The sequence below is a fragment of the Gobio gobio genome (assembly GCF_949357685.1).
Source record: "Gobio gobio genome assembly, chromosome: 1".
In the NCBI taxonomy this organism is placed as follows: Eukaryota; Metazoa; Chordata; class Actinopteri; order Cypriniformes; family Gobionidae; genus Gobio; species Gobio gobio.
Genome location: NC_137097.1, coordinates 80,808,531 through 80,834,000, shown reverse-complemented (window position 1 = coordinate 80,834,000; position 25,470 = coordinate 80,808,531). Strand labels below are relative to the sequence as shown.

Genomic DNA, 25,470 nt, shown 5'->3' with positions numbered 1-25,470 from the left:
TAGCCTTGCCTATATGGGGCTGGGACTTGATGAACGAATGACTCAAACCCGAAGACTCGAGACTGGTGAACGAATCAATTCTGTTTCCGGACGCATGTATTACATGAGGCTGTCACGGCCCAGATCAGACATGATGACTGAACTAACGGCTCATACCCGAGAGGTGAACTAAACTTTCCAGGGAACAGACGTGTTTAAATGTGACAAAGGAAAGCACGATTTGGATCGGGAGGTGAGGTGAACTAACAGACTGCATACTAGACTGAAGCAATTTAAGCAATTCATTAATAATTGATTTCTCAAAGTTTGGCCATGGCTGCATTAGCTTATAGTTTATTTTTTATTCCAAAAGTACTAAATGTGTTGAATAATGCAGCATGTAACATTTAATTTGATTCTGCTGAAATGAACTAAATGACTTGAAAAAAGATTTGTTCATTTTGCTGAACGAGATTCAAAGATCCGAGTCAGTAAAATGATCCGAACTTCCCATCACTATCTCCTCCTCCTCCCGCAAACTGCACAAAGTCCTTCGACCTGTAACAATCCTTCCGCGAAGTCAAACGATCAATGCAGATCCTTCCGCAAAATCAAATGAGCTCTTGTACGTATTTATTCATTAAAACTAGGCAGATTTAATTCAACAATTAACTACATAGGTTAACAAACTTTATATTTATATTAAATATGTAATGTGCATATAGATGTGTTGAAGGATCCATATTCTCATCATAATGCAGATACCATCATAAACAAAACATTGAAAATACATCTAATTTCACAAATGTTGTTTTTATATATTATCAAATGTTTCTAACAGCCAATGTGTTCAACAGCACAGACAAAATCTATACCGTGGTAAAATAATATTGCGTTGACCTTAATAATTTTATAAAATATGGACTGGATTTGCGTTTTTTAGTCCAGTCAACATTTGCAATCCTAATATTAACTGGATTTGAAAATATCAATATCAAAACTGCTCTACTGAGAGACAATGCTGCTATTTATGGGTAAAACATCAGTAATGTAAAGAAGGCCACCCTCACAAATGGACTCTTCCAAACTCCCCCAGCTCTGCTCATGATATGGACTGCTCCAGAGAACCAGAGATCAGAGAGTGAGGATGCAGAGATGTGCTTGTGTTTAGTTATTAAGTGTTAAAGTAGTCAGAAGGGACAGACTTTGTGGATTGTGTGTAAGTATCTTCTCTTCATTAGTGATTACTATATTAGAGCTAAGAGACATTAAGGAGCGTCTAAATGTTCACATTAATAATTCGGTTTGCACATTATCTTGTCGCCTAAACTTGCATTCGGGTTTGTATCTATTTCTTTAACATGCTATATAACTAATAGTTAAGTACTGCTTTATAGATCTGTGATTGTTTATAGATCTCTGTTTGTAGATTGTCTATAGATCTATTATTATTATACAAATATGTGCTTTTTATGTGATATACATTTCTTAAAATCTGTCTTTAATATCCCTTACGAAAATTAACCATGGTTTTATTGTAGTAAAAATGTAGTAACCATGTTTTTTTTTGGCTAATTGAATACCATTTATATAACTACAGTTTTACCACAAATACCATGGTTAAACTGTGGTTAGAGAAGCAAAACCATGGTTCATTTGCGGTTACCATGGTTTTTACTACAATAACCATGTTTTTTTGGTTTTATTTGTAGTAAAACCATGGTTCGTAAGGGATGAAATATGAGCCTCTCATGCATCCACTTTGGGGATAAAATCTCCTGTACATTGTAGAAAAACATATGGAAAAACATAAACCTTTGCGCTTTCATAATCACACACAACCCAAATCATGATTCGATTTCGATTAATCGAGCAGCCCTAGATCAAATGAACAACATGTTACAATAAAAAAAATCACAATTCATTAGTTGTTTGCAGTTGTTGTAAATTATTTGAATTGATTTGCAGAGTCATACATTTATTTTATTAATCAGATGGACAATTAAACATTTACCTGAACTTTAGTTTCAAGTTTACTAAAACGTTTTGGAAAAATAAATAAACCAGAAAGTTTTGGAAAAGTCATGGAAATTTGTTTCAAAAAATGTCTGTAATAGAATATATGTGTAAGTGATAATATTGGTTAAACAAACTTTGAAACTTCATAAACGTACTTCATTACTTCGATCTGCTGCATTCTGTCAGATTCCCTTTTGCAGGAGCATTATAACCAATCACACGCGTTTCTGTTGAGCGGGATGGCCAATCAGAGGCGTTCAGATTAGTCATCGCTGAAACAGAGTTGTGTTCAGTGCACGCTCTCTCTGACTGAACTCATGAATTCTCCTGACATCATAAACAACAGTGCAGATGTAAGAGTGTCGTTAACGGGAGTGTTTGTGAGAGTGTTTGTGAGAGCGCTTAAACACGCGCTACACCCAAGTTATGGACAGCTTCACATTCTCTGCTCCTTTCTGTATAGTTGGCTGTGTAGTCAGAATATGATGTGCAGTTTCCCCCAAACACAAAAACTTTTTACATATCTATTAATCGACAAATCCTTATTAGCCTACAATATCAAGAGCATATCAATAACTGACAATGACTCTGTAAAGAGTTAATTTTATCATTTGAGTAACATTAAACAGTCTGTGTAAATGAACATGTAAGCTATTTCAGCTTTTGTTCCACCTTTGCAGGCTTTTGTTAATGATAACATTTTATTGGAAACATTCTACTAGTGTTCTGATTGATTTAAGTAATTGGTCAAATTTAAGTATTTGACAAAGGACAAAAGGTAATCATTAAAAATTGCACTTATAAATAAATAAAATGCTCTTGGAAATCAACTGCAATGAGCTCCTAAATGGAAAAGTTCATTTGTGACCCTGGCATGGGGGAACGTCTGGCGTTTGCAGTTTGTATAGCCTAGAAATCAAATATCTAAATCTAAATCAAATAGGTTAATGGCTAATTTATTATTAATGAGTGATGGTTTTCCAATGAGATGAATGGTAAATACTAGGAGGCAAAGCTGCTTTAAAATCTTCTTAGTTACCCAATTTTGTATTACAAAAGTTTGTTTCTGGCACTGCCACCGTGTAAACTGCCACCGTTATTAAAAGCGTTATATAAATAAAGTTGACTTGACTTGACTTGACTTGACTTGACTTAAAGTTCCTGTCAGTGTCACTGGACACTTTTATTCACTTATTTATCATTGTTGCCTCTCATTGATGTGTGTTAATCCATTGCTAGGGTCAGACAGTGCTGTTTATTGAGCGCTCACCGTTGGCATATAATGACACAGATTGATAAATTCAACAGATTTCACTAATAGATCTACCAATCTCTGTGTGGAAATAAATAAATGATGCTGCCATCTTTCTTTATAACAATCAATGTTCTCATAAAAGCAAAGCATATCTCGATTCACAGTTATTTAGCAGTAGAGGTTGATGATTAGAGATAAGTGTCAATGGTGTTTGTTTTTGTATTACTGATGTTTTATCCATAAATAACAGCATTGTCTTTCAGTAGAGCAGTTTAATAGTCTTTTGTCATATATCCTGAGTGGAATAATGTGTTTGTAAGAGCAAACAGTCAGAATAAAGTGAGATGATCTGCTGATGATCCTGAATGTCTTGTTGAATTAGTGTTGATAGTCTGAGGCTCATCAATATTAACAGAGCTGCTGAAAAGACTCTTTATTTCATCTCATTAGTTCCTGTTTTCACCTCTTTCATTTCAGTTTCATTTATTCACCATACCACTTCAAGCATTACAATAATACATTCAGGGGTATAAAATCAATTGGGTTGAGTGAATGGGTCCCCCAAAGAAGCTAAAAAAAGCTTATAGGAGGGGGCCCATAGTTTATGAATAGTAACGATGCAGACTGAGATATACACAGTTTCCGACTGTAACCAGATGATGAAGAGTAAAGGTACCCAAAAGGCACACCAAAACATACATAACATTACATACAATCATACACATACATCCCAGTAGTCCATGAAAAACTATTTTAAATATAGGATAATATGAAATGATTTTTCAGTTGTCTTTTAAAGTTGGAGAAAGAGGGCAACACCTTAAGGCCATCCTCTATCTCGTTCCAGATCTGCGGCCCCCTACAGGCAACACTCATACTAGAGCGCACATCAACGATATTTTCCTGATATACGAGGCTTATTTCTCGTTAGATATGTGTGCCGGGGGGTGGAGATAAGAACAAGACTACATAATCGAAGGTTCAGCCTGTTAACAATTTGATACATGAGGCAGGCATTATGATATTCATTTAGCTCAGTTAGTCTCAATAACTGAAAGCGGTGGAATAGAGGGTGAGTGGGTGAATTTATCTCTGACCAAGACAAAGCCCGTATGACTTTCTTTTGCAATGATACAAGTTTATATATATATAGCGTTTCTCACTCAATGCGCTTCCTGATGCGCGTGTATGTATTTCACTGTCCCTGTGGACCAAAAGAAACAAACGGAGACGCACAACACAGTGACGGCGTTTGATCATAATAACTGATCAGGGTTGCCAGGTTTTCTCAACAAAACCCGCCCAATTCCTACTCAAAACTAGCCCAAAACAAGCCCAATCTCTTTTCAGGGGGGCACTCCAGTAAAAAAATCGCAATTGGGGGGTTAAATATGTGTTTTTTGGCATGGTTGCCTACTAAAATTCGCATTCCCGGGGCTAAATATCATATAATTGGGGTCGCTTCAACCCGCGGACATGAAAAACAGCCCGCGGCAATAGTGTTGAAGTAGCCCAATTCTGCGGGAAAACCGCGGACTTGGCAACACTAGCTGGGCGTTTGCGTTCAGAAGACACAAGTTGGGTATACGCGGCTGGATGACATGTCCGGAGATGACTGTGGAGATTCGAAGTGTTTGCCCATTTAACACTTATTTTTTTTATCACAAAGCCTACAAATGGCTTCATCCAAATTATTTGGTTCACCTTTTTCATTCGGCACGAATCCAAAATATTCCCAGATCGGCGATGTAACATTTTGTTTTCCAACAAGCGCCATGGCTAAACTCCAACGTGCTGAGTTATGCTGAAATCCGCCAGTCTAGCGAAAACGCCATACATGGTAATGTGGCGGAGATTTGTGTATTAACATAAAACAATGTTATAAATTTGTATGTTAGGCTATAAATTACTGTCACAACTTTTGTTATTATTGTTTCACGTGTACAAAAAACTGCACTTTTTACTTATTTTGTTTATTCATTCACCTGGTATGTGACGTCACACAACCGCCGGTGGTGCGGTGGTCATGACAACCGTCCCAGCCCTAATAGGCTTACAAGTAGAATTATAATCATCGACATAAACATACTGTTCCCTCTCATATAAATAACTTCTGAACCATTCAAGTGCTAAACCTCTAATACCATAGTAATGCAATTTATGCAATAAAATCTCAAAGTCAATGGTATCAAAGGCTTTTGATAAAATGCTGAAAGAAAATGCTTAAAAGTGACACCCTGGGGTTGACTTATCTTCTTAGACAGATTCACACCTATTGAGGCGAAATGATTATTAAAACTCTGTGCAAGATTTGATTGGGCATCACCAAGGTCAGGTAGATCAATAGGTTTGTGTTTCAAATTTAAGACTTCATTTAACACATTCCATGACCTCCTACTGTCCCCTTGTGAAGTTTTTAAGAGACTTCTTTTGCTCTTTCTTATGATCTGTGTTAATCTATTTTTATATGAAATCCAAGGATTCTGGAGGGTAGTGCTGCATCTGACAGTCTTCTCAGGGATTGTGTCCTTGATGGAGTCTTGAATGATCTTTATCAGACTTTCATATGCAGCATCAGGAGTCCCACTGTCATAGACATCGTCCCATGACTTGGCCTGCAGGTTAACAATTAGCTGCTGTAAAGTTCTCTCGTTAAGAATTTTAGGAAGTGGAGGAGAGAATGATTTGCCAGAGCCAAAAAATATGGCAATGGGAAAATGGTCTGTAATGTCAGACAGCACGACACCCGTCTCCAGCTTGGTATTTTGAATATTAGTAAAGATATTATCAATAATAGTTTTGGACGTCGGTGTAACTCTAGTAAATCTATTAATGGTGGGGAAAAAAGAGGAAGAATGCAGTGTGTTCATAAAGTCATGTTTTGCCCCATCTTCTTTGGAAATATCAATATTAACGTCACCAAGAAGTATACAACCTTTTTTTTTTTTTTGCTTATTCAATTTATGTAATGGATCTTCTAATTTACAGCAAAATGTGTCAAAAATAGAATCCGGTGGACGATAGAGTAGTCTGACAATAAATGTTTTGCCATTATTGTTAATCTCAATGAATAAAGACTGAATGGTCATCCTCTAAATAAAAATCACAGGTATTAACTTGGAAACTAGTCTTAACATAGAGGCAGACCCCTCCACCTGTTCTATTTGGTCTATTCTTACTGTGTAGATTGTACCCATCAAGATTAAATAAATCAGCATTTGAAAAATCATTGAGCCAGGTTTCACTACACCCAATAACATCAAAGGGACAACTTGAGTTAGACAGTAAGAAAGCTAAATCAGCATGATGTTTGTTTAAGCTTCTGATATTTAGATGTAACAATGAGCAATTATATATATCACTTAATGTTCTTAAATGATCAGGGTCAAAAACATTACAAGTAATATTGCCACCAATATCAATGCAGTGCTGAGAATCTCCAACTATATTAAAATCATCAAAAACCATAATATAAACAATACAGGATGATCATGGAATTTCGTGGGATTACATTTAGACATTGACACGGCAGTAGCCGCAAACACACACAGTTGGCGCTAATGACTGCTGCGTGATACAAATTGTTTACACTATGTTACCAGAATATTTTTTTGTGTTGTGTATATGTGCGTGTGTTTGGTTACACGCACATATACACAACACAAAAAAATATTCTGGTAACATAGTGTAAACAATTTGTATCACGCAGCAGTCATTGGCGCCAACTCGCATAAATGTAACCTCTTGAAATTAATAAGCAAAATGTCTCTCACCTCTCCACCCTCCGGCCTAGAAGCAAAGTTCAAGCCAGCCATAAAAGGAAAGTTGGCCATTTGAAACATTATGTCATGATAGAAAAACTGTCTCCCATAATCAGCAGAAATAGTCAAACAGATCACCGCTGTCAATGGAAAACAAAATTAAATGTCGGCCTACTATCCTCATCGCATTTAGGCAAGATACATCTTAGGTGTTCCGCATTGGCAAGAAGGTAATGAAGGCTTCAGCTTCAGCTACCGTAGGCAAAAGTTTCCTACGTCCCAACTCCAGCTTGATATAAAGCCTGGCCGGGTACAGCAGGGCCGGCTTGAGTTCTCGCTCATACAACTCCGACATAATCGCCTTGAACTCATTTCGCTGCTCCATAACCTCTGGAGGAAAATCCTCGAACACAAGAATGGGATGGTCACAGAATTTCAGCCTACCCCTAATGGTCCGGGCATGGAGGATGATCTTGTCCTTTACTTGTAATCTAAGTAGACAAATGATAACCGGTCTTGGCCGCTGGTTAGGTGGAGGTTTAGATGTAAGGGCTCTATGCGCCCGTTCACACTCCACAGGCGAGTCGAGGACCCCTCTTAAAACTTCCTCGAGCATCCTGGTGAAGAAAGCTGTCGTTGGGGCCCCTCCGTGGACTCAGGTACACCGATTACCCTGATGTTGTTGCGTCGGCTTCGTGACTCTAGGTCGATAACTTTAGTTGCTAGTTTAGTATGATCTGTCTGGAGCTTGATGATAGCTTCATTGGCAGCCTTCAGGCGTAACTCTCACGCATCACCTTCACTCTCGAGAGTTTCGAGTTTCTCAGCATGTTCTGTCACGGTAGTTATAATAGCATTCAACTTGGTCTCGAGAGCTGAAAGATTTTGTTTAAAGTCCTCGGAGATGGCGGTTCGATGAGACTCAAGCAGGTGGGTGAGAGATGCCATGGTGACCGCCTCGGCGTTTGGCTTGGTCTGCACCGCTTTAGTTCTCGGCATGGTCACAGCAGCTCATTAGCATATCAAGCGTTTAGTAAATCTACTACTTTAGATAAGTTTAGGAGAGACTTAGATTATAAACAGGGAGTTTAAAGATGAACAAACATTTGCCAGAGTGCAAGAGCGCGAGACGCAGCGTGCTTCGCGTGCTACTACATCATGTGATCCTCCGTGATGTTCACAGTGGCCGTTTTGGATTTCATCGGATTCGGATATTCTCTACCGAATTATTATGATGATGTCTTCACATCTCCTGTAAATTCACACTTAAAGCTCATTTCATTGGAGGACTGAAAGTATTTGTTGGCTACTAAATGTGCATGTTTCTGTCTGTATGCTTTCAACAGTTTTCCCACCATTATTTGGAGGAATTTACATTATTGTTATGTCCCTATTGGGGGTGGAGGTGGGGTAAGACATATGGGGTTATGACCCTAGAGGTTTTCATACTCCTCAAGTTAGAGGGTCCAGATGTCCAGAAGAAGGACAAATGGGGTTATTTGTGTATGAGCTTCAAACTTTGACCATGTGTGGAAAACTACAGTAGAAGCAGAATACTGACATTGAGCTTAGAGAGGGTAGAAGAAGGGACTGAGAGTTTAGTCTGCAGACATTGATGATGGCTGTGTGACTGTTGATTCTTCTTTTGCAAAAGAATAAACTATTTAGTAAATCTATAAAAATGTCTCTTATTCAGTGGTAGTTGAATCATCACATCATCAGTGAAGCTCATCCCACATCAATCACATCATCAGGGAAGCTCCTCCCACACCAAGCACATCACCAGGGAAGCTCCTCCCACATCAAGCACATCATCAGTGAAGCTCCTCCCACATCATCTGATCAATAAATGCTGGAATATTCCCATCAGGCTACAAGTGAAGACGAGCATCAGCGCATCAGGAAGAGCTGAAATCTGCAAAGACAGACTTTATTAAAGAGGACAGTGAGAACACGAGTGATCCAGAACCTGCAGAATGAAACACACTGAAGATCCTGAAGAACAAAGAGGTTGGTGTTTATTCTTCATTCGTTCATGATAAAGTTTCTCTTATAGAAGTTACTCATAGTTATAGAGATTATTCTTCTCACAGAAACTTTGGTAACAGGGTTGATGAACGCGGTCAACACTGTACAGTTTGTGTCAAAACTGATTCAATGGAGAAAGGGTCCCATGCTGTAGAAAGGGTCCAGATGATGTCACTTCCCGTGTTTCACAGTTTTAAGAAATGCTCTTTTTTAAAGGATGAAACTCGTGTCAGAAGTCACAGGATTGAGTGGAACATGTAGGACACAGACAATGCTAGTATCATAATGGTTGATTTAAAACTACAGTAGTTAAAGCCGTGGCCACTCGACGTCCAGCATGTTTTGCTCTCAGCAGTTTCTCTGGACACTGCAACGGTCAGGATATGACATCATACTCTGTGCATTTATGTTATTTTATAAAACATAAATTGAACATAACAAATGCTAACTATATAATAAGTTTGTCATGACCAAGGCCTAGCAGAAAGGTTGAAGTAGTTTTAACGGTTTTAAGGTTTGTGTTGAATTTTTATACCGCTGTAACATCTTGAAACATCCTACACATCCCCATAACCTATAATAATCATACACAGCTTCTCACCTGAAGGTTAAAGGTGTCATGAGTAGCAGTTGCTTTAGGGTCCTCGGCGGTGTCCTTAAACCAGCTCAATCTCGAGGTCATGTGCACTGGGCAGGATGCTAATATTAATATCTAAACTGCAACAAAATAAAGATATTTCTAGGAAAAATCACTCATGTGTGTTCTCGAATCGCCACAGAATGGCTTCGGTTTACTCCAAAAATAAGTTTCAGAATAATACAAACATTTTACAAAAATAACAAAACAATGTGTAAGTCTTCATCCGAAGAGCTGCCCCGAAAAACCCTGTACAAATCTTTTTATACTTGGACATATCCTGGGGCCTTAAAGGGTAACTTCAGTGATTTAGCATTAGGCTTTGTATCAGTAGAAAACCCATAGTATATTTGAATTATGGTACTTCCCCCCTCATATCCCCCTGAGACAAGAGAATTATGCATTTAATTCTGGAACAAATCCTCAGATGATGCAAATATCGTCATTTTGCGTCATTGGAGGATTTTTTGGCCAGAGGCTAAAGACTACAGCCACTAGATGGAGCTGTGCAGAGTAAAGTGAGTGTTTCAACTTTTCAATGAATTCCTGTGATAGTTTAGCTTCAATATGCGATCAGAAACGTGCCAGACTGGCGCTTAACGTTACCTCAGCTCTGCTTAGCTCTTCGATGAATGAGATCTGACTCCTGCTGCATCTGTGCCGTGACTTTCATTTGGCTCACTCACACTTTAGTGAAAAGACACGTTCAGTTTTTAACTGGAGTGTTTATTCTCTAACTGAACGAAATGATTGTATTACTATGAAGATCAAAACGACGGTGTACGGAGTGACCTCGTAGGGCAGCGAAGCAAGTGCATTCTGGGAGTTGTTGTCTTTCATCCACATGAGACAAAAATACATTTCCTGTGTTTTCTCAGTCTAGAAGGTACCAACTTCAAAAATAATTTCACATTTCTATTGCATAAATGACCCATTTTAAATACAACGCTTAATGCTAAATCACTGAAGTTACCCTTTAAGAGGCTATGACTGTCCTCACAATATAATAACTACTCATTACAAACTATTTGCCTTGGACTACAGTAATAATATTAAAGCTGCGAGCAGCGATGACGGGCCCAAGCCGGTGGCACCGCCACGCCGGTGGCATCAGCTTAACTGTGCACGGCAGGCAATAGGCATTTAAAATGGGAAAACATAAAAGGACTATGTCAAAGTCATCTGAATTCACCACATTAACTGCAGCAGTTGGTGCTGCTATGACCACAAACCACAACAGCCACATCTATGAGATCAATTAAATTTATATGAATTTCATGTCAGATTATGTCAAAGGTCAAATTGGAATGAGTTCAGAATACCATTCGAATGCTGATGTTGTTTTATTCTAACACTTCTCTTCATGTGTTTTTGAGCTACCTTAGCTACCGTTTGTGCACCAATCTTATGCACCATAAAACATGCTTTCATTTCAATATGGGTGGTCCAATAAATTCTTTTTAATAAAAAATGTATAAATGGAGCCAAATCACAGAAACTGCAAAGATGATTTTAATATCAGTGTCAGGTAAGAGTAAGATGCGTGTCTACATTTTATGGAAGTTTATTATAAATAGCCACTTTTATAAAATCATGTGAAATTTATGTTTTAATACATTTATATTATATCAGTAAATAATTAATTTAAAGACATGTGCATCATACGTGATCTTGGCAAACACATCACATGACGTTTTTATTTTAAGTGATAGTTATTTGTGATAGCCTATATGAAAGGGTTAAATTATGATCAAAAGAGAAAGGCACACACACACACACACACAATGATAGAGTGAGAGTGAGGGGGAGGGGAAGGACTGAGAGAAAGGCACACACACAAACTCACAGGGTGAGAGAGAGACCCCCCACACACACACACACACAGATAGAGAGGGGGAAGGGGAAAGACAGGCAGATGGCATTCCATAGACTTAATGGTTTGTATACTGTAAAAACTGTACATTCTATCCCCCTACACTACCCCTAAGCCTACATATCACACACACACACACACACACACACACACACACACAGATAGAGAGGGGGAAGGGGAAAGACAGGCAGATGGCATTCCATAGACTTAATGGTTTGTATACTGTAAAAACTGTACATTCTATCCCCCTACACTACCCCTAAGCCTACATATCACACACACACACACACACACACACACACACACACACACACACACACACACACACACACACACACACACACACACACACACACACACACACACACACACACACACACACACACACACACACACAATGATAGAGTGAGAGTGAGGGGGAGGGGAAGGACTGAGAGAAAGGCACACACACAAACTCACAGGGTGAGAGAGAGACCCCCCCCACACACACACACACAGATAGAGAGGGGGAAGGGGAAAGACAGGCAGATGGCATTCCATAGACTTAATGGTTTGTATACTGTAAAAACTGTACATTCTATCCCCCTACACTACCCCTAAGCCTACATATCACACACACACACACACACACACACACACACACACACACACACACACACACACACACACACACACACACACACACACACACACACACACACACACACACACACACACACACACTACCCCTAAACCTACCATCACAGAAAACATTCTGCATTTTTACATTTTTATTAAAAAATTGTTTAGTATGCTGTTAAAGCTATTTTTATTTACGGGGACACATGAAATGTCTTCATAAACCATGATTATGTTGTAATAAACACCCCTCCAACACATGCATTTCTGAGGCTTTGCCCATTTCCACTGACTGACATCTCTGATGTGTGTGTTGAGTTTCAAGCAATTTCAAGCATGCTAAGAGAAATTATACAAATATTCACGTTCAAACCAAAATATCTGACTTCCTGTTGGTCAGAGCTAATGACTGTAAAGTAAAAAATTAACTAATTAATCACATTTTTTTCTGTAATTAATCACGATTAATCGCAAGTTTTTAATATTTTAAGTTTGTAATATTTTGATATTGTAATAATTTCAGTTACTCTCCAAATTAATTTAGAAACAATTTAAAGACAGCATATTGTAAATATGTGTTGTATTGTCATTTTTTATGAATGAAGGCCAGTATCACTGATACTAAATTCTCTATGAAACATTAATGACGTTACATTACAGTATAACTGAAAGCTCCCAATTTCAACATTTATTAGTCTTTAAAAAACAACTTTTAATTTAAGTGAACTTAAAAAAATCTTTACATAAACCCAAAATAATAAATGTTATATTTACCCATGGCCTTCCCTGTTATACAGAAATGTAATAGTTATCAAACCTTCCTTAACTGCATAAATAATAAATGAAATATAGATGAATCATCATTAAAGCTACAATTTTCTCTGTTCCCGTTGTTCTTTGATGAACATTAATGACAGGCATCATCAGTGCTCCTGTCACTTTAAGAACAACCGCGGATCTCACGCGCGGTCCCGCGCATCTCATTTCCTCACAACTCTTTAAAGTTCATTTAAGACGTTATTTAACTAATTTAAGACTCTAATATGAGAATACTCAAAATCCTCTGTGTTATTGTTTGTTCAACAGCAAAAGAGAACTCGATGTGAGCAGGAAACTGACGCGAGTCTATCTATGCGTCGAGTGTGTGTGTGTTTGTGTGTGTGTGTGTGTGTCAGTGTCCCTTGATTAGCTGACATGAGACGCATCCACACAGACAGGACACTGACACACACACACACACACACACACACACACACACACACACACACACAGGACACACACACACACACACACACACACACACACACACACACACACACAGACAGGACACTGACACACACACACACACACACACACACACACAGACAGGACACTGGCATACAGCGCGCGCTCTTGTGTCTTGTCGCGCTTGGAAGCATGTACATGAATAGGAGCGTGATCATGTAACGCTAAGCAAAAATGGATATAAAAACGGACGCTGTGTTATTTGCGTTAAATATTTTTAATGCGTTAAGCTTCCGTTTCACGTTGAACGAGTTTGGTGGAGATTGAATAAATCACCTACGAGGAGAACGTAAAAACTCAGACCCTGAATTATACAAATATTCACGTTTAAACAAAAACTTTCTGTGAAAAAAGACACTTATAAACAGACACTTGTAGAAAATAATGTGATTTTTTTTTTTAAATAAATTTGAACTATGTCAGTATGAATTTAAAGACAAATGTGTCAAAAGTGATCTTTGCAAACACAGCACATGACCTTCTGTAAAGCACATGTATAGAAAACACACTCACACTCCTGTTTTAAAAAAAGAGTTCTGTCTGAATGAGTACATGAAATCACGGCTGTCAGGTGAAAAGAATTGTAACTCAAATGTCATTTAGAAAATGAGTCCTGTAGTGATATAGTGTCATAGTTCATGTCCACATTAACCACTACGTTGTAATACAATACCCATGTCATCATACACATTTGTGTCCTCATAAATCACATAAGCAAGCACAGAGAGAGAGAGAGAGAGAGAGAGAGAGAGAGAGAGAGAGAGAGAGAGAGAGAAAGGGAGTTTCAAAAATAATACAACACTGCCCCCTTTTGGTGATAGAGGGGAGGGCACACAAACAGCCAAAAACATTATTAAACTTTGACATGTTGCCATGGCAGCATTATTTGAAATATCAGGAATTCATTCATATGTCTCTATCTGTCATGTTTTCACATTATACTGATGAAGTTTGAAGTCAATCTGGTGAAAATAAGATGGTGATTCAAAGCATTTTTGAAAGTGACACACTTCCTGCTGCCAGTTGGTGGCGCTATAACTTTGACTCACAAAAGTCATATCCATGTGATCGGCCTCTTACAACGAACACACAGCTGAAGTTTCATCCAAATCAGTCAATGTTTGCACAAGTTATTACACACTTCCTGTTTACCTTTTCTCGCCATAAATTCGTTGCTTCGCCACGGCCAAACCGTATAAGATATCAAAAATCCGTTCGCAATTTAGCATCCTCTGTGTCTTGACTTCATGCTGACCGAGTTTGGCACTGATTGAAACAATGGCCTCGGAGGAGTATATTAAATTCCAGAGCATGTGTTTTCAGAACAACCCATATTAGCTCACTTCCTGTTGGGCTGACACGTAACTTAGAGCACGAAAGTTGTTTGGCCCGATGAGGTCTATATGTGTACCGAGTTTCATACATGTACGTGCAAGTGTGTTTGATATATAGACCAAGTTTTCAGACACCACTTTAGGGGGCGCTGTCGAGCCCCCCTGCCACGCCCGGGTACCAGCTTCAGCCCGGCCCTGATGGCCGCGCATTCCGATGTGTGTGCAAAGTTTCAAGAGTTTTTGAGCATGGTAAGGGCCCCAAAAGTGCCCGAGAAGTCGATAAAATAATAATAATAATAATAATTAAAGCTGCGAGCAGCGATGACGGGCCCAAGCCGGTGGCACCGCCACCCCGGTGGCATCAGTTTAACTGTGCACGGCAGGCAATAGGCATTTAAAATGGGAAAACATAAAAGGACTATGTCAAAGTCATCTGAATTCACCACATTAACTGCAGCTGTTGGTGCTGCTATGACCACAAACCACAACAGCCACATCTATGAGATCAATTAAATTTATATGAATTTCATGTCAGATTATGTCAAAGGTCAAATTGGAATGAGTTCAGAATACCATTCGAATGCTGATGTTGTTTTATTCTAACACTTCTCTTCATGTGTTTTTGAGCTACCTTAGCTACCATTTGTGCACCAATCTTATGCACCATAAAACATGCTTTAATTTCAATATGGGTGGTCCAATAAAATTTTTTTAATAAAAAATTTATAAATGGAGCCAAATCACAGAAACTGCAAAGATGATTTTAATATCAGTGTCAGGTAAGAGTAAGATGCGTGTCTACATTTTATGGAAGTTTATTATAAATAGCCACTTTTATAAAATCATGTGAAATTTATGTTTTAATACATTTATATTATATCAGTTAATAATTAATTTAAAGACATGTGCATCATACGTGATCTTGGCAAACACATCACATGACGTTTTTATTTCAAGTGATAGTTATTTGTGATAGCCTATATGAAAGGGTTAAATTATGATCAAGAGAGAAAGTCACACACACACACACACACACACACACACACACACACACACACACACAATGATAGAGTGAGAGTGAGGGGGAGGGGAAGGACTGAGAGAAAGGCACACACACAAACTCACAGGGTGAGAGAGAGACCCCCCCCCCCCCCCCACACACACACACACACACAGATAGAGAGGGGGAAGGGGAAAGACAGGCAGATGGCATTCCATAGACTTAATGGTTTGTATACTGTACAAACTGTACATTCTATCCCCCTACACTACCCCTAAGCCTACATATCGCACACACACACACACACACACCATAGCTGTCAACCCTCCCGTTTTTTCCGGGTTTCTCACGTATTTTAGCTCTTTTCCCGCTGTCTTCCCGTTTTAGTATTTTCCCGTAAAATATCCCGTATTTTTACGTTCTGATTGTGTTAACTCAGAACACGCAACTATCTGGTTTAGTGCTAGAAGACGCGAATGAGAAGTCGCGCGCACTGTGAGAAAATTTTCCGTGCACTCATCCGAGAGCGCGCACACGTCTCTCAGCGCGCAAATATTGAGTTCTCTTTCAAGTCTTGCTCTTGAATGGACAAACTCACGCAAAAAGTATGTCAACATATTGATGAGTATTCTAGCAGACATAGTCTGTATATGGCTTAAGTAAGCTTTATACAGTCGATAAAGACGACGCATATCCGAGGTCTTAAAGGGGCAGTAGCCTTTACTGCTGTCTGTTTAATGTCAAACAAAAGACAAGGGCATCACTCACTGCTCTTGATTGAATAACTTTTGTAAGTTTAATAGGATTAATCTTTAATTTATACAGTCATATATGCAATGTTATTTTACATTTGATCAATTTCTGTAGGCCTACCTGAAAACTAATGTTAGACGTACCTGAAAAACCTGAAAAGCATAGTTTATTTTATTAGTATCTTTGCTCAATAGTATTTATTTGTGCTGCTGCTTGTATTTAAATGATTTGTTCTTATTATTTTCTTTTGTTTTATTTGACAGTAGTCCTTTTTTCCCTGAACATAGCAAATACTGAACCGTACCGAAACGGTGAACCTTAAACCGTGATACAAACCGAACCGTGAGCAATCTGTACCGTTACACCCCTAGCGTAACGTATGATAAAATGACTGATAAAAGGTTGGGAAACACTGACTTAGGCTACTATCGAAGAAGAAGAAGACAGTTGCAGCCGCGGTTGGGAGGAAGAGGGAAAAAGTAGCGGGAAGTAAACTTCAAGGAGAGTATAGTAATAATAAATGATAATAAATGGAATAAATAAATAATAAATGAAAATAATAAATGTTATATTTACCCATGGCCTTCCCTGTTATACAGAAATGTAATAGTTATCAAACCTTCCTTAACTGTATAAATAATAAATGAAATATAGATGAATCATCATTAAAGCTACAATTTTCTCTGTTCCCGTTGTTCTTTGATGAACATTAATGACAGGCTGACTCCACAAAATGACTCTAATTTGCCTCTTTGAAAAATAATTCTCTAATTTAACCTTATTACTATACTAATTGTAATATAAATAATACAAATATTAGAAGAAAAATATTTTAAGTGGTCATTATTGACAATAAATATTGCACAACTAGTATTTAGTACCAAAAGATCTCCTCAAAATATTCAATAAATATTATTGAACTAAAATATAGAACATTTATTTAATTGAAAAATAGTTAAGGTGTATGGTCACATTTGACCATCAATTAGTATGAGTATGACCAATTAGTATGGAATACCTGAAGGCTAAGTACAATAAAAAACATTAACATTAATGTTAACATTGTTGCATTACTCTCCATTATAAAACGATCCTGTATGGTTGATGTAATAATCAATGCACACTATGCTGTACTGTTTACCAAAACTTGCTGCAAACCCCTGTAAAGTGGAGCTGTTGTGTATCAAGCCATTCAAATGTATTGACACAGCGCTAGAAGTATTGAGATTTCTGTGAAGCACGACTGCGCGCGCCGCCGGGAGATGATAGAGCATGTCGCAACTCCGTATGGTTTTTCAACACTCTGGCTTTAACTGTTATGCCATATTAGCGCCAAAACGCTATTTATTGTTTGAATTTCGCATTAAAACTTTAAAAAATGTAAAAGCTTAGACATTGTTTAATATCAAAAGCAGGTTTGGCAATTTGGCGTGAGATTAAGTTGGGCAGCGTGAGAGCGTGAGACAGAGCCTGAAAGCGTGAGTGTCACGCCAAATGCGTGAGAGTTGGCAACCCTAGGCAAAAGAGAACTCGATGTGAGCAGGAAACTGACGCGAGTCTATCTATGCATCGAGTGTGTGTGTGTGTGTGTGTGTGTGTGTGTGTGTGTGTGTGTGTGTGTGTGTGTGTGTGTGTGTGTGTGTCAGTGTCCCTTGAATAGCTGACATGAGACGCATCCACACAGATAGGACACTGACACACACACATACACATACACACACACACACAGACAGGACACACACACACACACACAGACAGGACACTAACACACACACAGACAGGACACTGGCATACAGCGCGCTCTCTTGTGTCTTGTCGCGCTTGGAAGCATGTACATGAATAGGAGCGTGATCATGTAACGCTAAGCAAAAATGGATATAAAAACGGACGCTGTGTTATTTGCGTTAAATATTTTTAATGCGTTAAGCTTCCGTTTCACGTTGACCGAGTTTGGTGGAGATTGAATAAATCACCTACGAGGAGAACGTAAAAACTCAGACCCTGAATTATACAAATATTCACGTTCAAACAAAAACTTTCTGTGAAAAAAAGACACTTATAAACAGACACTTGTAGAAAATAATGTGAATTTTTTTAAAAAATAAATTTGAACTATGTCAGTAAATAATGAATTTAAAGACAAATGTGTCAAAAGTGATCTTTGCAAACACAGCACATGACCTTCTGTAAAGCACATGTATAGAAAACACACTCACACTCCTCTGTTTTAAAAAAAGAGTTCTGTCTGAATGAGTACATGAAATCACGGCTGTCAGATGATAAGAATTGTAACTCAAATGTGATTTAGAAAATGAGTTCTGTAGTGATATAGTGTCATAGTTCATGTCCACATTAACCACTACGTTGTAATACCAATAGCCATGTCATCATACACATTTGTGTCCTCATAAATCACATAAGCAAGCACAGAGAGAGAGAGAGAGAGAGAGAAAGGGAGTTTAAAAAATAATACAACACTGCCCCCTTTTGGTGATAGAGGGGAGGGCACACAAACAGTCAAAAACATTATTAAACTTTGACATGTTGCCATGGCAGCATTATTTGAAATATCAGGAATTCATTCATATGTCTCTATCTGTCATGTTTTCACATTATACTGATGAAGTTTGAAGTCAATCGTGTGAAAATAAGATGGTGATTCAAAGCATTTTTGAAAGTGACACACTTCCTGCTGCCAGTTGGTGGCGCTATAACTTTTACTCACAAAAGTCATATCCATGTGATCGGCCTCTTACAACGAACACACAGCTGAAGTTTCATCCAAATCAGTCAATGTTTGCACAAGTTATTACACACTTCCTGTTTCCCTTTTCTCGCCATAAATTCGTTGCTTCGCCACGGCCAAACCGTTTGAGATATCAAAAATCCGCTCGCAATTTAGCATCCTGGATATGTTCTCCTCATGCTGACCGAGTTTGGCGATGATCGAAACAATGGCCTCGGAGGAGTATATTAAATTCCAGAGCATGGGTTTTCCGAACAACCGATTATAGCTCACTTCCTGTTGGGCTGACGCATAACTATGAGCACGAAAGTTGTTTGGCCCGATGAGGTCTATATGTGTACCGAGTTTCATACATGTACGTGCAAGTGTGTTTGATATATGGACCAAGTTTTCAGACCCCACTTAAGGGGGCGCTGTCGAGCCCCCCTGCCACGCCCGGGTACCAGCTTCAGCCCGGCTCTGATGGCCGCGCATTCCGATGCCTGTGCGAAGTTTCAAGAGTTTTCGAGCATGTTAAGTGCCCCAAAAGTACCCGAGAAGTCGAAAAAAAAAAAAAAAAAAAAAAAAAAAAAAAAAACAAAGAATAATCTGAGGAAGAACAATAGGGCTCTGCGCCCTTTCAGGGCTTGGGCCCTAATAAGAAACAGAGGAAGAACAATAGGGCTCTGCGCCCTTTCAGGGCTTGGGCCCTAAATATGTGTCCAGAGATATTATAACTTTTGCAGCAAGTGCACACTCACATTTCTTCCATCTTGATTTGCAGGGACAAAACCACAACTCTTATCACAGCCGACAATCAGCTTGAACTTCGCCTTTTTAGCGGTTTCACAATTAGAAATGTGCAAGCAGTAATACTTATTAAAGCTAGATAAGAAAATAAGAAATTAAACTCACATCTTAAAGGTCCCGTTCTTCGTGTTTTTTTGAAGCTTTGATTGTGTTTACAGTGTGCAATATAACGTGTGCATGTTTCGTGTGTAAAAAAACACAGTATTATTCACACAATTTACTCATCTGTGTCACATCTCATCTGTGTTGTGATTTGACCGCAGCTTAGCGCACGTAACTTGCACGGAAAGGTCACGCCTCTTAACGGGAGATGTATGCGCTCAATGATATCAACAGCGTCGCTGGGAAAGCCAAACAAAGGTGATTTGACTCCGGGATGAAAATAACAGAGTCTCGACGACATGGCAACGCTTGCGTCGCTGACGACGCAACACTACCTTTTCTCCACGCAACACTTCCTCTTCTCCACGTGGGACAGTAACAAGACCACGCCCCCTTTTTTACGTATTCTTGTGGGCGGAGGTTAGTCAACAAACTGTTCTACTGACGTCATTAAAGAAGGAAGTAGAGGGATGTAGTCCAAGCCGGCCGTTCGCTGTAGGCTTTGAAAGGGAACTTCTGTTAAATAAAATATCTCGCTTGGCATTGAACTTTGAGCTTTATAATTTTACAGGTATTATTTATGCTCTAACAGCAACATTACACACTAACTAAAGTTTGAACAGTGGGATCACGAAGAACGGGACCATTAAAATATAAACTTTGTTGCAAGGCAAGTTTGAATTATACTATATTTCAAGAAATTCAAACTTCTCTTGCAAGTTGAACATTTCTAATTGACTTTCCAACATAACATTTCATTTGTCTAATGACTGGAATAATCTGTTTTCCCAACCGGATCAGTCCTCCACTCAGAGGTTAATTCTTGTTCAGTTCAGTTCAGTCTTTATTAATTTCCCAAAGGCAATTTGGTTGTAGCAAACAAGCATACTGTACACATAAAACAGTGTCACACACACACACACGAAAATAGGAGAAAAAAAATTCCCAATAAATACATTTACCTAGAATTTAAAAACTTTACAGCTGACGGGACAAATGAATTTTTAAACCGATTCGTTTTACTAAGTGGAGTTCTATACCGGCTACCAGACGGGAGAAGATGAAACTCAGAATACAAGGGATGAGAATCATCTAACAAAATGTTCTCGGCTTTACCCAAAGCCTGTCTCTGGTATAACTGAGCCATAGTCATCTGCTTCCTCCTTGTTATTTTGTTTCGCTGATTTACCATCCTCTCAATACGGTTTTTATTTTTAACATTCAGAGAGTTGAACCAGCACAACAATGAAAAGGATAAAAACAACTCAATATAGGATCTATAAAACATGCACATCAATGTTTTATCCACATTAAATTACCTCAGTTTCCATAAGCAATACAATCTTTGCTGCCCCTTCTTACACAGAACATCAGTATTTGCGGAAAACGTCAATTTACAATCTAATACAGTACCCAAATACTTGTACTGTTCAACAGTCTGGATCCCCGCTCCATTAATACTTATTTGCTTATCATTAATTGATTTCCCTTTTAATCTATAATCAATAGTCATCTCTTTAGTTTTCAGAACGTTAAGTTAAGTTTTAGAAAAGCATTCTGACACCAAACCGTAAAATCCTCAACCACCGGACCATGCGTAGAATCCTCCTCACTCAATAAGCTAACGATTACAGAGTCGTCAGCAAATTTTAAGATGTGCCTATTACCAAAACTACTCTTGCACGCATTAGTATACAAAATAAATAATAAAGGAGAGAGGACACACCCTTGACTGACCCTGGTCAGTCGATGACACCAGCCATTCAGAATAAGTCATTTACTTTGACTCTCTGTGTTCTCTGCACAAGGAAATCTAAAATCCAACCAACCAAATAAAAATCCAACCCAAATTCTTCAATGAGTTTGTCAATTAAAATATGTGGCTGAATGGTATTGAAGGCAGATGAAAAATCGATAAAAAGTAATTTAACAAAAGTTTTGGCTTCTCTAAATGCTGAAATACTAAATGTAAGAGAGTTGCCACAGCATCCTCTACGCCTCGCTTGTTTCTGTATGCAAATTGAAGAGGCTCTAGAGAACTCTCAGTCTTGTGCATAATTTCTCTCTTAAACAATTTTTCTAAACATTTCATCACTGAGGATGTAAGCGCCACAGGTCTAAAATCATCTAATTACTGTGCATTCTGCTTTTTTGGCAACGGAATCAGAGTAGACTGCTTCTACCGTGCAGGTACTTTTTGTATTCTTAGGGACCAGGCAAAAATGTCATAAAATATTGGTCCTAACTGCTCAGCACATTCCTCAAATAAACGACCCCTATATTATCAGGCCCTGATGCCTTCCTGATTTTACATTGTTTAAAAACTGTTATCACATCTCCTACATCAAAAGGGGACACAAACATTATCTCTGTTTATCCTACACTTATTTTTCAAATTCTCAATTTCTAATTTAAAATCATATGTGTCAAATCTCATATAAAAATGATTAAAATCCTGTGATAAAGCTGCATCTGAACTAAAACCGTTCAAGATAATTCTATTATTTATTTTCCTACTATCCTGACCTGTAATTAAATGCATCCCCTCCCAAACAGAACCTAAATGTCCATTTTTCTTGCTTCCCAAACACATTTCAGTTTTATCTGTCACTTTTCTTGTTATACATAAATCATTTAGGAGAGATCTTGTTTTACGGGAAATCATCAGAGAAATGGCCAACATGTAAATTTGAGGATTAGTATCTTTCAAAAACAGCTAATATAATAATATGTACTGTCATCAGTACAAAAAAATTAGTTTAGATTTCAGAAAAATAATTGTTAATTCTTACAAAGGAGGAGAAGGATGTGCATGTGTATCAAATCTTGGAAGAGACAGTGAGAGATTTCTAAAGACCCAAGAACAACTACAAAGATACTAGTGAACGATTTTGCCAAGTTTGGGGTTGAAGATGGTCACTAAAGCCATCTCTGATCTTTTGAATATTCCTATCTAATAATTGCCTCATCGACACGTCATCCTCAATAAACCCGTCTCCGGCATGATGACTCCAATCTTTCTAATATTCCCATCTAATAATTGCCTCATTAACACAGCATCCTCAATAAACCCATCTCCGGCGTGATGACTCCAATCTTTGAATATTCCCATCTAATAATTGCCTCATCAACACAGCATCCTCAATAAACCCATCTCCGGTGTGATGGCTCCGATCTTTCAAATATTCCGATCAAATATTCTTGGTTTGGGTCAACGTTTTGTCTTCCAGCATGATAACCTCACTTCTGGTGAAGAACTACCTAAACAAGCAAAGTGGCAAGCTTGACTGGCCTCCACAAAGTCCAGACTTGAATCCAATAGAAAATCTGTGGGGAAACCTTTCATAGGGGGCTAATAATTTAGTCTTTCACTGTATGTCCTTTCACAAAAATTTGAATTTTGATGTACTAAAAGTTAAATGAATTATTTATCTAATTTCAGACATGATGGGAGACAGCGAGGAGAGTGAAGAACTGAGTGAAGTGGAGGAACATCTCAAACCTGGAGAAAAACCTTTGAGTCGCTCAAAGACTAAAAAGACATTTATAAAGAAAACAAGAGCCAAGAAATCTTTCACCTGCACTAAGTGTGGAAAGAGTTTCTCAACCAAACAATGTCTTGAAGTCCATATGAGAGTTCACACTGGAGAGAAGCCATTTGAATGTGATCAGTGTGCAACTAGTTTCTCAAAGAAAGGTGGTCTAGTGCCGCACATGAGAATCCACACGGGAGAGAAGCCGTACTCATGTGATCAGTGTGGGAAGAGCTTCTCAAGGAAATGTGGTCTTGAGCATCACATGAGAGTTCATACTGGAGAGAAGCCGTACGCATGCGATCAGTGTGGAAAGAGTTTCCAACGAAAGTCAAGTCTTCAGATTCACATGAGAGTTCACACTGGAGAAAAGCCGTACTCCTGTGATCAGTGTGGGAAAAGTTTCATAGAATCATCAATCCTTAAAAGACACATGAGGATCCACACTGGAGAGAAACCGTACGCATGCGATCAATGTTGGAAGAGTTTCACGGTTTCATCAAGCCTTAAATACCACATGACGATTCACACAGGAGAAAAAAAGTGCTCCTGTGATCAGTGTGGAAAGAGTTACACACGAACCAAACTTCAGCAGCACATGAGGATCCACACTGGAGAGATGTTCACATGTGATCAGTGTGGAAAGAGTTGCACACAAAGAAACAAACTTCAGCAGCACATGAGGATCCACACTGGAGAGAAGCCGTATGCATGTGATCAGTGTGGGAAGAGTTTCTCACATTCAGCAAATCTTAAACTTCACATGAGGATCCACACGGGAGAGAAGCCATTCAAGTGTGATCAGTGTGAAAAAACGTTTCATTGTCCATCAAACCTGAAGACACACCTGACAGTTCATACGAAGGAGAAGCCACATTCATGTTCTGTGTGTGGAAAGAGTTTCTCACTGCTGCAATATTTACATATACATGAGAAAATACACACTGGTGGAGAGTACATGTGCTTTGAGTGTGAGAAGACTTTTACTACAGCAAGCCGTTTAAAACAACACCAGATAATCCACACTGGAGAAAAACCTTACAAGTGTTCACACTGTGACAAGAGATTCAGTCGGTCAGGGCATCTGAAAAGACACGAGATGATCCACACTGGAGAGAAACCTTACAAGTGTTCACACTGTGACAAGAGATTCAGTCAGTCAGGAGATCTGAAATCACATGAGAGGATTCACACCGGAGAAAAACCTTACAAGTGTTCACACTGTGACAAGAGATTCAGTGTGTCAGGAGATCTGAAATCACATGAGAGGATTCACACCGGAGAAAAACCTTACAAGTGTTCACACTGTGACAAGAGATTCAGTCAGTCAGGGCATCTGAAAAGACACAAGATGATCCACACTGGAGAGAAACCTTACAAGTGTTCACACTGTGACAAGAGATTCAGTCTGTCATCATTTCTGAAAATACATGAGAGGATCCACACTGGAGAAAAACCTTACAAGTGTTCACACTGTGACAAGAGATTCAGTCAGTCAGGAGATCTGAAATCACATGAGAGGATTCATACTGGAGAAAAACCTTACAAATGTTCACACTGTGGCAAGAGATTCAATCGGTCAGGACATCTGAAAACACACAAGAGGATCCACACTGGAGAGAAGCCGCACGAGTGATCCGGGGCGTTTCCCCCGAGGAGGCAAGGGAGGCAGTGCCTCCTCAAAACAAAACAAACTGGATGACAAAATAATCAATATTACAAAAATAATACAAAGCAAATATTAATAAAATTGACGATT

At 38.6% G+C, this 25,470-nt stretch overlaps 2 protein-coding genes across 2 annotated transcripts in view; both read left to right on the top strand.

The window, feature by feature from the left end:
- LOC307126351 (GTPase IMAP family member 9-like) overlaps window positions 1–25,470 on the top strand; it is a 584,370-nt gene that overhangs the window by 131,912 nt on the left and 426,988 nt on the right. The window lies entirely within an intron of this gene.
- LOC307131454 (uncharacterized protein) lies at window positions 1,101–25,470 on the top strand. Its single transcript, XM_079825115.1, has 3 exons — window positions 1,101–1,198; window positions 8,711–9,024; window positions 23,621–25,470. The coding sequence occupies exons 2-3, from the start codon at window positions 8,991–8,993 to the stop codon at window positions 25,345–25,347; spliced, it is 1,761 nt and encodes a 586-aa protein (XP_079681241.1). The 5' UTR covers window positions 1,101–1,198; window positions 8,711–8,990; the 3' UTR covers window positions 25,348–25,470.

Coding starts and splice junctions, on each gene's coding strand:
- LOC307131454 (XM_079825115.1), top strand. CDS start 8,991: ATGAAACACACTGAAGATCCTGAAGAACAAAGAG. Junction 9,025..23,620: donor AGATCCTGAAGAACAAAGAG/GTTGGTGTTTAT, acceptor ATCTAATTTCAG/ACATGATGGGAGACAGCGAG.